We start from the raw sequence: 16,571 nt of genomic DNA, 5'->3' as shown, positions 1-16,571 counted from the left end.
ATGGAATACTCTTTACATATGCTAGAGAACTGCTATGATTCCACTAGGAGTAAAGTCTCTACCACATTCACCTGGGTTATTTCTATACTGGGTCAGAATACCTCTAAGAAAGTAAATGGACACTTTTTCTGGTAGTCTACAGAACAAATTGTACTTCTCACTTTTTCCTGAGTTTGAAGGGAACAGTTGAACAGGTAAAGCACTCTTATTCCCTCTGGCCTCTGGAAAAATGAAAAGTTATAAGTTATTTCTTTTCACCTCTCCCTTCTTTTTCCCCTCCCTCCCTCCCTCCCTCCTTTCCTGCCTATAAATCTTTCTTGAACTCTTACTAGGTGCTAAAGGTACAGTTGCTAATGCTGTAGAAAAAGTTCTCATCCTGAGGGAGCTGTCAAGGAAGATAGTGAACAAAAATGGAGTCGGTATCTTAGATCATGGGAATTTTTTCTTTATTGAAGTTGTTCAACCCTCTTTCTTTCTGGTGCTAATTTATGCATCTGGCTATTATCCAGGTCAGACGTTTTATATGGAGGTTGATATGCCGAGTACCAGGCCCCATGTATGTTATTTAGTGTCTGTTGAATGAATGAATTTCCGAAATGTAATTAGTTAGGTTAATGAATAGGTCATATTTCTCAGTGAAATATCAGTACATCCCCACAATTCCTCTATAAGATCAACCTAAATCTAAGTAATGAGAGTGCTTGCTGTGAAGCTCTAACTCTATATTAAGAAAACCTAGTTTGTATTGAGCAGGTCTTATCAGAAAAACCAGCCAAACTAATGACCTAGATGCACATAAGGGCATGCACGCACACACACACACACACACACACACAGGCACACACAGTTGCCCTGATTGTGGCAACACAATGTCTGGAAACAGTTAAATACCAAGTATATTCTAATCCTCTTTACTTTGGGGCTAGCTATTTCATAAAGCATTATTTAAGGACAATGAGCAAGATATGATTTGACAAATAATAGTAGCATAGGATCAGCAGAGCCCAGGAAGAAATATTGACATCTCTGTTGTATTTACCTTTCTTCTGCCCCCATGTCCACCAGCACCATCTCCACCACCCAGGCCTCTACCACAGACTTCCCGTGGCGACCGTTCCTTCTCTCCACCTCTCTTCAATCATGCTTCTCCACTGCCACCATCTTCTCACTTTCCTTTATCACCCTACCTCTCCTCTCTAAAGCTATTGTCTTTATATTGTTTGTCTCTGTCATTTGTCTCTGTCTAAAATGCTCTTCTGTGCATGTGTCTTTGTTACAAAGACTTTTGTTGCTGTTCTGTCTTAGTAAGCCTCTGCTCCTGCATCTGTCCCATGTTCCAAGTGCTAAGGCATGGCTTGGCAATGTAGATCAGCTGTCAGTTTTTTGCCCTTTTTTTTTTTTTTTTCTTTTGCTATGATCTTGCTGAACAGCCTTAGTTTTGTAAAACAACTTCAGAGCAAGGGCTACTCAGTTAAACACGTGCCAAAACATTAAGGTACAGAGCGAGGGAACAAAGAAATCTTCAAGACACCTGGAAGGAATTTGAAATTTGTTTTCTTCTGCGTTCATATTCAAGAACCACTTTTCCTATTGTCTCCCATAAAGTCATTACTGCAGCTTCAACTTAAAATGCTTATTTTTTTTTACTGGGTTTAATTTAGATACACATTTGCATTGTAAAATGGGTACTTTAAAAATAATCATTTTAGTCTTAAGCATAAATGCTAGTTCTTTGTAAGGGAAGTAACTTCCTGAGTTGCATGTTATCGCTAAGGGTGAAATAAATTTCTGGAGTGAGATTTAACCTTCTGTCTGCTCTTATTACCAGGAATAGTCTGAATTCGGTATGTATCAAGACTTTTGTGTTAAGTTCATAAGGATTCCTTTATAAGAAAAGGTTTTTATCACGACAATTTTATATTATTATGATAGTTAGGGTTGGTATGCATTTATTAGCCATGAACGAAAAATGAAATGTTATCTTTGTCCAGTGGGTTCACAATGACATTTATGCATAATGAAGTCCTAAATATAAGGGGGGAGGATGATATTCTTTCATGTATCTTTAGCACCTAGCACATGGAAATTTTACAAGAACCATGAGATTGCAATTCCATATTTCTCTTATGTATTTGTAAGTTCTCAGCAAATAATTTTTGGATGTATCATTTTCCTTTCTGCCGGTTTAAAGCCCAAAAAGATTCTGCTTTTGAGGGTGGAGCAGGCCTAAAACGAAGGAAAAATTTATCCTTGTATTGGAATGCAGACAGATGAAGTCTCTGTCTTTTGGTCAGAAGCACAACAATTGTCATGTAGTAGGTATGCGGTGTCAATTCTGGTAATCTCTCTTACTTCACTTTTTCTAAGCTCATTTGCACCCAAATTTAAGCAACTGAATATAATTAAGAACATTTAAATATTTAGAAGTTTTATTCTTTCATTTTGAACAAAAACAAACAGAATTTTAGAACAATCAATACTCAAAGATTTATGTTATTTTAAAAATGGGGCATGAATATCATAGGTTCATATTAAATCTTTCTTTAACAGAATCTATTCATCTGGAAAAGTCATATGTTTCTTCAGATTATTTTAAAAAATTAAATCTAAAAAACCCACAGATAAAATGAAGGCATCTTTTAATTAATATAACTTCCAAAACAATAGAACAGTTCCAACATTCAGATTTTGGAGGAACTGTGTGATTTTTAAGGGTGGTAGACTTGTCTCTACAAATTTATTTTGTTTAGGATAGTATTTAAATACTTTTTAACTGATTGAACTGACATCAGTGGATGGCAGGAAGGCATTCTGTGTAGCAAGGAAGAGAACCAACCTGGGGTTCAAAAGTTACCTGGGATCATACGCCAATAGAATAATGAATCTATTATAGCACAAAGTTAACTGTAAAAAGCGTCATTGTATGCATTGTTTTGCCTTCCATATGCCATGAGGCATAATGAATTTAATGGAGGGATGGAGAGAGAGAGAGAGAGAGAGAGGAAAGAGGTGTGGGTTGGGTGGCTGTTTGCTTTCTTCCTAAGTTCTCCGAAGGGGCCAGTCTTGGTCTCAGCCAAGCCTGAGCTATCAGCCTCCTTCAGCCATTATGCTGTCTCTGGATTTATGGTGGTCATGTAAAAGCACTGATTTACAGTAAGCAACTGAAAACTGGCTATACAGGAAAAGCAGTTTTGGGAGGACTGTATCTTTTGCTCCTCTCTGCCCTTTAACAGACCTCAGATAGATTTGAATTACTGGTGTAGGCTCGTTCTGCTTTCAGTATAGGGGGTCTGTCCCCAGTGCTCTGTGTAAATCTGTTAAGGACCTTTCGTCAAGTGTTTATAACATTTCTGTCTTCAGGGCTGAGAATCAGGATGAATTACCTCCTATTTATGGCTTATCATAGTTCAGGAATTTAATAGATTCAAGTATTAGAGAATTTATAACCTAAGAAATGATTTGGTATATAATGTGCTTGTGGAATTATTTTATATATGTGTGTGTGTATACACACACACACACACACACACACACACACACACACACTATGCTTTAGGAAATATGCTCCTTCATTTCATTACAGTGGTGTGTGTTGCAGTTTCCTCATCTCCTTTTTTACTATTGTGTCAGCTGTGTTTCTGTGTCTCCTTCTCCCTTTAGGCCATTTCAACCTGTTCATTTCTAAAAGCCAGAAGAGAAAGAGAGAGATGGAGAGAGACTATCTAAATAAGTTAATAGAATTTCATGTGTGCTATGACATTGAAAGTGGACTTAATAGAAGCGTCAACAAATTTTTCATTTTAGTGTATTTTTTCTCTAGATTCAAAACCAGGTTAACTTCTACTCACATTTTGTCACATTTTATAGTTCTTATATTTAAAACATTACACTTTGGAATAGCTGGTCTTTTATTATTAATGCTTGCCTCCCTATTTTTTAAAGAAAAAAATCCAATTATACTTGAAGTTTATAAAAAGTCAATATTCAAAAATTAATTTCACAGATAACTTTTTCAACATGATCTATTGCACAAAGTGTAATAAAAACACTGATTTTTTTTCAGAGATTTGACCTGTGGTTCACGTTTAAAAGTCAGACATTCATTTTATGGAGTTGCTCATCAAATTAAATTTTATTTGGTATGTCAATGTTTTATAGTGTTAAATTGTTATTGGTCAAAATGCATGTGTTAGTAAAACATAAATCTTGTTCTCTGGCAAGAAATCTAACCATGAATGGTTAAATTGACTGGTATCATTCTAAATTTCAGGACTCCCAGAAAAGTATGGATTAATCAGAACTGTATTAGGACTAGGATTCCTCCAGAGGGAAGCAATGGTACATTTTTCTAATAGTTTAGAGACTATACTTTTTGCATTTTTTCCACTGTGGGAGAGAAAAAAAAAGAAAGATTATTGGCTCTCAAACTCTGGCAAGTAGCTCTGTATCTTACTAATTTGCTAAGCCAAACAGTCCCTACTTTGAGGAGCTTACTTGAAGGGGTGCTTTAGAGTCTGACTTACCTTCCATGGTTCCAGTGGGTGCCCAGTAAAAATAGTCATCATTCTGTATTATGATACCTCAGAAATCAGTCTTATTTTATTTACAATTTGTATGCTGATGACTTTCCAAAGATGATTAAAAGTATCATTTTTTACAGTAAGTTTATAACACTTAAAAAAATAAGTCAGAGTAAAAGAAATTGTCTTTAATGTAAAAAAAGGGCAGAGAAAATGCAATGGCAACCAGAGACCAGGGACAAGATGTTTATAAAAATTTAATATTAAACTTAGCTCTGACATTCATATCCTATTATATTGTTATTTAGTTTTTCCATTGGTTCAGATTTTTATATATTTATGCCATTTCTTTCCCAACTAAATTTAAACTCCAAGAAGGAGAGAAGATGTCTCATACTTTTTTGTTGTCTTCTGTATCCATCACAGTACCTTTCTTGAACACAGTAAATACTCCAGAAACATTTTTATTGGTTCTGACAATGTATGAATATTCCATGCATTTTCATGAATTTAGAAAATATTTTAAATAATTGAGGGACTACAAACTTGCTTCCTTAAGTATCTATTTAATCTACATTTCCTGGTTACACTACTCAGCTCTCAAAACGGATCCTAGTGATGACAATTATATCTAAAAAACAATGTTCCTAACTTTTGATGCATCAGTGTCTCCCCCAGCACATCTCTGGGGATTTAACCTATCTGTAGGTGCTTTTTGTAAAAATTTTTGTTAGAGCTGTGGCTTTACATGCTACAGAGCTGAGTTTCTAAACTTTTTATGGATAATCTTAACATTCTAATTTTCTCATGAACTTCTTATTTCATATGCTGACACTATTAATTACTTTGTCTTTTTGTCCAGAGATGTTACTTTTATTATTTTTAACTTTTAGTAGGTGAGAAACAACTTTGAGAATGCAGATATTTCTTTTTCCAATTCTTTCCTGAACTTGTTGGCAAAGCATGCACTTCTTTTCACCTGTTTTCAAAAGAGTGTATTTCCTTTATCAAGAATATTTATAAACTTCCCTAACTTTAAACAGGTCAGACTGAAATTGGGCCCTCTACCAACCGACTAAAAGATTTAGAATTCACCAAAAGCACAAATGGAATATAGTTCATGGAATAAAAAACTCTAGTTGTCATAGAATGGCCTTGATCTCAGTTATCAATCATGAAGGTACATGAAAACGTTGAGGAAAGAGTAGAGAACATCACTCCTGCTTCTAACAGGATATTCCAATATCAGCTGCAGGAATTTTGCGTGCTCCTGTTTTTACTTCATTAGTAATTCAATATGTCTGATTTGCCTACACAATACTTTCAACTTAGTTTACCCATCTGACCTGGAACAAAGTGAAAGCACATTCTGCCCAGTTGAAAGGTCTCCTGGCAAGTTGGTTAGCAACAGGCTTGCCAGTCTCAGTTCAGTTAGCAAAGAATAAACACATTTCACTTGACAATTACTAGTGTACTAACTTCCTCACTCTGCAGTTTTCTATTTTATATTCTTAGAACAGATTTCCCCCTTGTTATTCAACTTTTTACTTGTAATTCTTGCCTCAACAAGATTTCCAATTTCTTGAGGTAGAAGTTTCTACTTTTCTTGGTGGCCGTGATGAACACAGTTTAATTGCAAAGAACAGGAATCGAATAAAAGTTTATTTGAAGGGAGGGAGAAACGATACAACAGTCTTACATCTTCCCTCCATAGTTTAACTTTGTGGCTTGAGACGTACCAATTAAGAAATCAGGCTATGGCTTCTGCAAGTATCACTTCTGCTGTAGTTCTCTAGAATTTGGTCACTTGGGAATGGCTACTTGTAACACTGCAAATACACGTGACATGAGGGTTCTGCGAGAAATACAGGTGCTCCGCTGTGTCTGTGACAAGACGCCCTGAGAATGACGCCCAGAAACTGCCCGTCTAAGCCGGTGGCGTTCGCTGAGCCCGACGCGCACCTGCACCTGCTGACGGGGCAGCGCGGGACGGAGGGAGGACGTCCCTTAGTCCTACCCTCTGCGCTCTGGGAGACGAGGGCCTGGGCGTCGTCACCCACAGCAGCCGGAGCAGAGGGAGCCACCTAATGCCGGACTCAGGTCATGTGTGTCCCGGGTGCTCTGCCTCGGCGGATACCTCCGCAACTTCGAGCAGCCCAGCCCCACTACGTTCAAAACTGTATTTATGGTTGTCACGGCGCACACCGAAAAGCTCGCTCCGCACCCCCAGAGCGCGCGAGGCCTCCTAGCCTGGAAACAAGCCCCTCCCAGCGCAGCTGTCGCCGCCGCCCGCGGGCTCCTTTCACTTTCTCACGGCCAAGTCCCCCAGAGGGGCGCCGCTGCCGCCACCGCCGCTGCGCCCTCCCGCCGACTCCGCCCGCACCGCCTGGCTACCAGCCCCGCCCGCTCGGGCCCGCCCACCCCAACAGTTTCTGCCTGCGATTGGCACGCGCGAGCGGCAGCTCCGGTTTGCCCCTCCCATTGGCTGGGCCCTCTTGTCAGTCCTACGATTGCCCGCCACTGCCTCCGCCTCCCGGAAAAGCCGCCCTCCTATTGGAGGAGACTGCGTGCTGGGGGCGGGCGGGGAACCCGGTCCGGCCGCTTTCGGTCAATCGCAGCAGCCCAGCGCCGGGAGGGAGGGCGGCGGGGGGGGGAACATCTGGCCGGCGCCGCCGCGTGCGTGCGTGGTGCGTCCCCCCGCCCCTCCCCCCGCCCCCCCCCCCGCCCCCCGGCCCGGGCTCCTCGCTCGCTCCTCGCTCGCTCGCTCCCTCGCTGTGTCTGGCAGGCTGCGGCCGCCGCTGGGCTGCTGCCATGGGGAGCCGTTGAGAGTGGGGCCTCTTCGCTCCGCCGCGCTCCTCCGGCTGCCAGCGGGGGTGGGTGGGCGGGAGGGAGGGGGCAGGGGGAGTGGGCGACGGAGCCGGGATTGGGGGGCGGGGGGGCCGGGAGGGAGGGAGGGGGACCCGCGGAGGAGGAAGCCCACCAAGTCCGGCGGCGGCGGCGGCCGGGAGGCGGAGGACGCGGCGGCAGCGGGGACGCGGTGACTTAGGGCCGCTCCGTGTGAGTCCCGGCGCCGGCCCCCGGCCCCGACCCGGCGCCCCCTCCGGGCCCTGGAGGGCGGGGCGCCGGCTGTGCGGCCCCGGCCGGCGGGGCAGTGCGGGCAGGCGGGCGGGCGACCGGGCCCCGCGAGTGGAGTTAGTTTGTGCGGGTGGAGCTAGGGGTGGCGGGGGGCGCCGCAGCGGCGGGGGCCGGGTGCGGGGCCGGGCCGCCGCAGCTGCGGGTCGGGCGGGGTGCGGCCGGTGCAGCTGCGGCGCGGGGCGCGCTCCGGCCGGTGCAGCTGCGGCGGCGCCTCTCGGGGGCGGGGGGCGCGGGGCGGGGGCTTGGGAGCGGTGCAGCTGCACGGCGCCGGGACGGCCGTGGCTCCGGGGACCCTTGCAGCTGCGGCGGCGCCCGCGGGGAGGCCCCTCCCGGGCCGGGGCAGTTGCCGGGGGCTCGCGCCGCGGCGGCAGGGAAGCGGTAGCAGCCACCCTCCCCCGGCTTCTTACGACTTTTCTTTTGTTGTTGCCGTGACCCGGGTCTGTTTTCTCGTCTGTTGTTTAAGGTGTTTTCCTGCTGCACCGGCTCTACGCCCTCCACCTCCTTCCCTGTGGTTTAACCTTCCTCTTTCCCCTAGTGTTTTATGCACAGCCAACTACGTAAAGATTTGCATTTCTTACCCCCTCCCTGCTCCGCACCCCCACCCCCACCTCCTTGAAAAACAAAACCCAACCTCACAAAACCTCTCCGGACCTGAGGCTGCGAGGCGCAAAGGGGTTGATTTGTGGAGTGGGAGTCGCTGGCCCATTGCGGTGCTCCGGGCTCATTAATCTGTCACTCGCCCCCCACCCCACTGGGTAAATGGGGTGATTAATGTCTGATATATTGGAATGAGGCGAGGGCATTTGTACAGAATAGGTGGTGTGGCTGAGAAGGAATTTATCCCCAAAGAGTGCCTCCTGAAATAGGCATTCATAATTATGTCATTCATCGCGAAGTTAGAGAAAGTTGGGTTTGCGACTTGGGAAAGCAAGAAGCACAGGATAGAGACCTTGGTCTTTGTTACTCTTTATTTAACTCTTGGCCATGGTTTTCTAATGAGAACGGAGTGGTTATCACCAGGACTGTGACACTTGCGCCTCAGGCCCCAGCGCCTTTTCTGCTCCTCACTCCCACAAGAGTCTGTGGAGACTTCGACATTCACAGATGTCGCAGCCCCTTGCAGGGCACTGGTTAGGCCAGCCCGGGTTACGTTACAGCTTCATCAGCCATTCGAAAAGACCCGCAAATCTAGCTAAAAAGTTCCCCAACTTGCTAGACCTGGCTTCCCACACCCCTTCCCCCTTTCTCCCTGAAAGGTTTTCTTGTGATCATGAACATTACAGAGTGACCCAAAAAAAAGATTGTTATGGGACACAGATCAAGGGGAAGACCAAGTTCTCTTTCTGAGCAGAAAGTCGGATCAGATACGCAGATGCAGCATTCATTTTAAGTGGCTGTAGCAGGTTGTATCTGTTTATTAATTTGCCTCATTGAACTGAAGTACTTTCCAGGATTTCAGAAAGTGCAGTTTCAGCTTGTTGATATTGAGAGTTGAAATTTGCATTAACTGGCAGGGTGAGAAATTTTACTGAGAAGGTAGTTTTAGATAAGTAGTTATATAAGAGTGAAATAATAAGGTGAACCAGGTTGAAGTAGTAGTTCTGAATAGTCTTCCAACATTCTGAGACATGTATACCATTATCTCAGCAGAAAAAAAAAAAAAAAATTGAAGTGCCATAATAATGTTGAAATGGGACTGGAGATGTCAAATGGGTTGGTTTAAAAATATCCCTGCCTTTGAAACTAAACGTTGGAGTTGAATAAAAGTGAATCTGGATTTCCTGAATAGCACCGTGGCTTGAGTGTGCTGTCAGTATGTAAGCCAGTCCACCAACTTAAGACAGAAGTGTTGCTATTCCATAAATACAGTAGAACTCCATATGCTGAGTTTTTCAATTTCTTCTGTTAGAAAGTTTGGAAAAAAAGGGAGACTTTGAAGTATTTTGTTTATACTAACAGAAGAGAAAAGTTCTCCTAAGAAAAAGCTGGTGGCAGGAGTGTAGAGGAGTAGCATATGGCATTAAAAGGAGCACAGCTGGAGGTAGCATTTCCATCTGAACATGATGTCAGAGCAGCTGACAGCCTGCCATCCCTCAGCCTTTTATTCTAACACACAGACAGGGAGTTAGTGTGTGCGGATCTGTGGTGGAGAAGGTATCTCATTCCTCTCTAACATCATCTCCACTTTGCATCTGTCTCTTAGTCTGCTTTTTTTCCACCGATGTAACAGACCTGGAGCCAGCAAGACTCAGAGGAAAGGACTTAATCAGGTTTATGTGTCCTAAAGGTAGGAGTAGCAAGAGATTAGATTGAGCATATTTCTGTTTTGGTGTTTATTTAATTTAAAAAAATCACATTACTTTTCTAATCCAGTTTAAGAATAAAATATGAACTTGAGTATTAAATGAACATCTTACTGGAGTTGAGAGTCTTGGGCTTGTTTAGTTTTAATTTTTATCCCTTTTGCTCGATCGGGTAAATAACTTTAATATACAGAAATATTTCAAGTTTTGAAATGTTAAGAAAGGCTTTGAAATACTGCTTTTTGAGATCAATTTGGATTAAAATCCTTTTTTTGTTGTTGTTGTTCACTGCTATTTAGATTTCTTTTGCTTTTGGAGTCGGGGGGGGGGGGCGGTGAGAAATAGTAAACTGTTTGGAATCCAGCATTCAAACTTACATGAGAAGATTTTTCTAGTTAAGAAGCTAGATTGTTGTGTAATTAATTCCACTGTGAAACTTTATTCTTCAAAACATTCAGCAGCACTACTGCAACATACAGCTGTAGTGCTTTTATAACCGAAGGTTTTTTTAAAAGAAAAAAAAAAAAACTTTTGTCCCCAGGAGAATAGTTTGACTGGTTTCCTCATTTCTCTTTCAAATATATATTTAAGAGATCTTTTATTTCAGCATAACGATAATTATTTGCAGGAGTTTTTGTGTTAGCGACTAATTTAGAACTTGTAGATTTGAGCTGCCTGAATTGGCCAGACAGCTGTAATCGCACTCCTCTATTCTTAATCTCTTTATCTGGGCAGCAGCTGCCATATGGCCACAGTCAGCTGGATCAGATGTTTATAAGCTTCCTTCTTCGTCCCTCTCTGTCCTCTCAGCCTCCTAATTTGATCACGGCTACCTTGTGAGCTGCCCTCCAATCTTTATTTTTAGCCCTCTCAAGGATTAGGATTGATGTTAGCTGTGGGGCACTTAAAGTGATTGTATTGTAAATCTTGGTTTATTCTAGCAGTGGCATCTTGCAGAATGTATTGGGTTAGGCTGAAAGTTTTAGCCCATCTTGGGCAAAGTGTAGAAGAAGCAGGGAAGTAATTTTTAAATATTAAATTAATATGTATCCATTCCCCAAATGCACTTTTTGAGATGGATGGTGTGGAACTTTGCTTCTGGTCATAGGAAAGGGGAAGTCAGGTTTAAGGAGTTGAATTTTGTGGTTGAATTTTGACCCTTTGTACATATGCGTCTCTCCTGCCTCCATTTTACTCTCTTTCACCAGAAAATAAGGGCAACAGTGCATATTTGAAAGAATAAAAGCTAGTGGGAAAACAAAATATATCAAATTATGTTGAAACAAAGTATTTTCTGTTGACTGAGGTATGGCAGGGTCAAAAGAATAGTTTCTCTTTTACTAGCAAGACTTTTTTTTTTCTTTTTTTGTATGTTGAACCTGTAAAGCTTTTGAGTTTCATTTGAATGTAATATGCCTTTATTTAAAAGTTTGCATTAATTTTAATATGGAACTCATTTTGCTTTGCAACAGATCAAAGTTTAGATGAGAATTTTCAGAGTTAAATAAAGCCCTTCTGGTTCTTAATATTCTAGATGTACAGATTTTACAAAGAAATATAACCATTTCTTTTTCTCAATTCATTAAAAAAAATTTGGATTTGTTCATAGTAAAGATGATCTTTTCCATCTGTTGGTGTAGTTCCTTCTGATCTCATACATGTGTGCTATACCTGCAAATCTTAAGGCATTAACATCTGTTTTTATACACAGGGCTTTTGTTGTTTTAACACTCTGACTTTAAAAGTAAGTTGTTTGCTAATTTCTGGACTAATTATGCGATTTCATTTTTTTTTCTTGATTCAGCCAAATGTGCATTTAAATTGTGCTTGCTAAGTGCAGTCAAGTATCAAAAGTAATAAAATAAAAAAGGATGGTTGAACAAGTTTTCTGAATCTTCCAGAATGTGTTTGGGACTTTTCTTTGTTCATTATTTGAGTTGTTCCCTTTGAAATTAAAGCTATTTTGTAGGTTTTGTAGGACATAATTTGATGATTAGAGTTAATTAAATTTCTTCTGAAAGAGACCTAAATTCTTACTCTCAGTAAGAGACCGTACTGAAATTAACGCTTTTAAAACTTGACTAAAAGTTCAAGGAAGGTGGAGATGCATCAGAGACTGTTTGGCTGGGGTAAGAAGTTTCAAAAGTGTACATTTTTCTTCTTGCATTTGGTTTTGTGTGTGTGATTTGGTAGTGCTTGGGTCATTAGCCTGATTAAAATTCAGGGACATGTACCTCCGTGGCCCAAGCTGATTTTTTTTTTTTTTTTTTTTTTTAATGGGGACTAGAGCCTTGAAAAGTTGTTCCTAAGCAGGCTCTCATGAGAAATTTCTCTCTTCCCAGGTTATGAAGACAGTATGGAGTTTCCAGACCATAGTAGACATTTGCTGCAGTGTCTGAGCGAGCAGAGACATCAGGGTTTTCTTTGTGACTGCACTGTTCTGGTGGGAGATGCCCAGTTCCGAGCGCACCGAGCTGTACTGGCTTCATGCAGCATGTATTTCCACCTCTTTTACAAGGACCAGCTGGACAAAAGAGACATTGTTCATCTGAACAGCGACATTGTTACAGCCCCAGCCTTCGCTCTCCTGCTTGAATTCATGTATGAAGGGAAACTCCAGTTCAAAGACTTGCCCATTGAAGACGTGCTAGCAGCTGCCAGTTATCTCCACATGTATGACATTGTCAAAGTCTGCAAAAAGAAGCTGAAAGAGAAAGCCACCACAGAGGCCGACAGCACCAAAAAGGAAGAAGATGCTTCAAGTTGTTCGGACAAAGTCGAGAGCCTCTCTGATGGCAGCAGCCACATGGCAGGCGATTTGCCCAGTGATGAAGATGAAGGGGAAGATGAAAAATTGAACATCTTGCCTAGCAAAAGGGACTTGGCGGCCGAGCCTGGGAACATGTGGATGCGATTGCCCTCGGACTCAGCAGGCATCCCCCAGGCTGGCGGAGAGGCAGAGCCACACGCCACAGCAGCTGGAAAAGCAGTAGCCAGCCCCTGCAGCTCGACAGAGTCTTTGTCCCAGAGGTCTGTCACCTCCGTGAGGGATTCGGCAGATGTTGACTGTGTGCTGGACCTGTCTGTCAAGTCCAGCCTTTCAGGAGTTGAAAATCTGAACAGCTCTTATTTCTCTTCACAGGACGTGCTGAGAAGCAACCTGGTGCAGGTGAAGGTGGAGAAAGAGGCCTCCTGTGATGAGAGTGATGTTGGCACTAATGACTATGACATGGAACATAGCACTGTGAAAGAGAGTGTGAGCGCTAATAACAGGGTACAGTATGAGCCTGCCCACCTGGCTCCGCTGAGGGAGGACTCGGTCCTGAGGGAGCTGGAGCGGGAGGACAAAGGCAGCGACGACGAGATGATGACCCCCGAGGGCGAGCGGGTCCAGGTGGAGGGCGGCATGGACAGCGGCCTGCTGCCCTACGTCTCCAACATCCTGAGCCCGGCGGGCCAGATCTTCATGTGCCCCCTGTGCAACAAGGTCTTCCCCAGCCCGCACATCCTGCAGATCCACCTGAGCACGCACTTCCGTGAGCAGGACGGCCTGCGCAGCAAGCCGGCCGCCGACGTCAACGTGCCCACCTGCTCTCTGTGCGGGAAGACGTTCTCCTGCATGTACACCCTGAAGCGCCACGAGAGGACTCACTCGGGCGAGAAGCCCTACACGTGCACCCAGTGCGGCAAGAGCTTCCAGTACTCGCACAACCTGAGCCGCCACGCCGTGGTGCACACGCGCGAAAAGCCGCACGCCTGCAAGTGGTGCGAGCGCAGGTTCACGCAGTCCGGGGACCTGTACCGGCACATCCGCAAGTTCCACTGTGAGTTGGTGAACTCCTTGTCCGTCAAAAGCGAGGCGCTGAGCCTGCCCGCTGTCAGAGACTGGACCTTAGAAGATAGCTCTCAAGAACTCTGGAAATAATTTTATATATATATATAAATAATATATATATACCTATATATAAATAGATCTCTATATAGTTGTGGTACGGTCTAAAAGCAGTCTTGTTTCCTGGAACTGAAAGGTTGGGGTATTAACTTGTTTTTGCACTTTAGAATAGCATGAGAATCTCACTAATTTAGCATTCTGGTAAAAGAAACTTTAGAGCAAGTCGGAGAATAGAGAGGTGTTTTTTCTTTCTTTCAAGGGGGGTAGGGGAAGTAAGCCAATAAGAACCTTTGAAACAAATCGTCCTATCACAAAATGCTTTCCTAGGGCCTATTTTGTCAGCACTGCGGTGTCTTTTGAGCTCTTTTTTTCCCACCTTTTTTTTTTTAAGTAGAAATTCCCTCCAGTTTTATTAGCCTCTTTATATGTCTCAAATTGCATGAATCTTTTCTGGCTGTTGGAAACCTGAATGCTTTTAGACCCAAATGGAAAATTTCTGAAATGCTGGATTATCTATTTTTAAACAAGCAGTTGACTTAAAACTTTCTGTGGCAACTTCTGGTTTTCTGACGGTTCCCAATGAGAGAAATTCTGAAAGTACACTGGGATCACTGGGACGCTGTCTTTGTGAAGGTTTGCTTGGGATGAAAAAGGATATTGCAGCTTCAGCAGTGTTGAACTGTGTGTTGAAAAATGTGAATTACTGTTATTGTATACTGTAATTGATTACATGGGCTGGGGGGGTGTCAAAGGACTTGACAGGTTGTGTTGATGCTCTTAGTTGAGTCTTGAAAAGTAAATATTAACGCTACAGAAATGCATGAGTTTCAATATATTTTTTGTCTTTGTTTGCATTGTATAACTTTAACGAGTGAGTTTAAAATTATTTAATTTCCTTAGAAAAATAGCACCATTTGGAAAAAAAAAAAAAAACCTGGTGTTATGAAGAACGTTAATGCACTGTTTTTATTTTATATAATTTAAATTGACTTTCCCACTGTCTTTAAGTTGAAACTGTTAAGCTGAATAAAAACTTAAGCTGCAAATTGATAACTTCGCTACATAACAAGGAAAATATAAATGTTTACAAACGGCTTAAAGATTTGCATGTGCAGTGTGCATTTTATAACAAAACTTCTAATTGCACAAAACCCAGGCCAGCTCAAAGTTTAGATGTACACATTTACCCAGTTGAGCGTTTTTAGAGTAACTACTGCACAAATTGACAATAGGTCATTCTCTTTTTTTGCTCCCCTTTTCTTTTTCTCCCCTTCTTCCTTTCCCTCCCTTCCTCCTTCCCTCCCACCCCTCCCCCATCCCCCCCCCCCCAAACTCATGAAAAGATTCTATGGACTGAAAAAGCCCCAGGCTGAAAGGACTGGACTGCCTTGATTGACATGGGGAAGGGGGTTAGTAGACTATGTGTATCGCGGCAGCAGAGGCTGCAGCCCAACGTGTGGTTTTAATGACCAGCGCGCAGGGCAAAGCATTTTGCACAGTGTTTGTTTTCCTGTCTTGCACTTACAAATAAGGTCTATGGGAGTAGCATGGAAAACGTTTGCTGTTTTTCCCTTTTTTTTTTTTTAATTGCTTTTGTTTAAAATTTGATCGCCTTAACTACTGTAAACATAGCCTATTTTTGTGCTTAAGATACTGAATGGAAAACTCCATTGTGTGTTGCTGGACTGTTTTGGAAATATTTGGTCAAATGTGTGTTAATTTGGCTGTAATGGCATTTAAAGCAAACAAACAAAAAAAAGCTGTGAAAATGGCCTTGGAGCATTATCTTTAGTTACTTGAAGAGTTTCTAGTTTTTTTTAAATACAGTTTATGTTGAAATAATTTTTATTAATTTAGAGAAGACAATCAATGTCTGTGAGAAAACGGACTTTTCTTTTGGATTTTCTTTTTGTGGTCATTGTGAGTGATTGCTTTTTCCTTTTATTAGTTTCACATTCTTCCTTTGTTCTAAAACTTAGACTGACATCTAGCTTTGACAATCATAGTATGTTTTATTTTCCTGAGGGGGGAATAACTTATAATGCTGTTTAGTTTTGTACTATTGGTGTGTTGGTGAATTTTTAAACTGTGTGCTAACTGCAATAAATTATATGAACTGAGAATTTTTGTGCGTTTTTTAAATTGTGATTGTGTCCTACATAGATCCTAAATATGTATCATACATGGCATCTTTCTTTTTAATACCAGTTCTGTACAGAGCTTATGGATTATTAGACTGCCTTAAATCACTCAAATGTAAGTGTGCAAACATTTTGCTTCTAGTCATTTAAGAAGATACTAAATGCACATTTAAAAAATGTGACCCATTTTCTATAGCCTAGATCAGGAATGTTAAGGTAACTCTCTAGAAATTTGTGAATCTGTGAAACCTCAAGTTTCATAGATTTTTTGTAATATGCTGTACAACTACTAATCCATACACCATAAGTCATATTTTCATGGGTAATTTTATCCGAAGTTGATTGGTCAAATCTATTCTTCTGTGTTCTGGTTTAAGTGGAAAATTGAAGGAGACCGGATGTCTTAATTTGGAAAACTGCTTGGCTAACGACTGGAATTCTAGGCAATCGAATTAGCAGGCATTCGACTGTTCAAGAATAGCTGTATACGTCCTCTTTGTTCCTGGGAGAACTCAAAAGTTCCTAGGTTTTAATTCCTAAGTTTTAACTAAAATGTAATTAAGTTCATGCAACCATTTAA

The 16,571-nt window shown here is 42.3% G+C and overlaps 1 protein-coding gene and 1 pseudogene across 7 annotated transcripts in view; one reads left to right on the top strand and one right to left on the bottom strand.

Annotated features, from left to right (window-relative positions):
* Window positions 1-16,571, bottom strand: part of LOC309605352 (tigger transposable element-derived protein 1 pseudogene) — a 485,483-nt pseudogene that overhangs the window by 379,510 nt on the left and 89,402 nt on the right. The window lies entirely within an intron of this gene.
* On the top strand, window positions 7,255-15,973 carry ZBTB18 (zinc finger and BTB domain containing 18). 6 transcript variants are annotated; one of them, XM_082404006.1, is made up of 3 exons: window positions 7,256-7,393; window positions 12,301-12,988; window positions 13,101-13,232. In XM_082404006.1, the coding sequence occupies exons 2-3, from the start codon at window positions 12,315-12,317 to the stop codon at window positions 13,108-13,110; spliced, it is 684 nt and encodes a 227-aa protein (XP_082260132.1). In that variant the 5' UTR covers window positions 7,256-7,393; window positions 12,301-12,314; the 3' UTR covers window positions 13,111-13,232. The 6 variants fall into 6 exon arrangements, with proteins under 6 accessions (XP_082260127.1, XP_082260132.1, XP_082260131.1 ...); XM_082404004.1 differs by lacking the exon at window positions 7,256-7,393 and adding exons at window positions 7,439-7,577; window positions 9,859-9,942 and having other exon boundaries at window positions 12,301-15,973; XM_082404003.1 differs by lacking the exon at window positions 7,256-7,393 and adding exons at window positions 7,915-9,058; window positions 9,859-9,942 and having other exon boundaries at window positions 12,301-15,973.

This window comes from Balaenoptera borealis, assembly GCF_965194805.1.
Source record: "Balaenoptera borealis genome assembly, chromosome: 1".
In the NCBI taxonomy this organism is placed as follows: Eukaryota; Metazoa; Chordata; class Mammalia; order Artiodactyla; family Balaenopteridae; genus Balaenoptera; species Balaenoptera borealis.
Note: the sequence above shows the minus strand (reverse complement) of the source record. Positions and strands in the feature narration are given on the sequence as shown.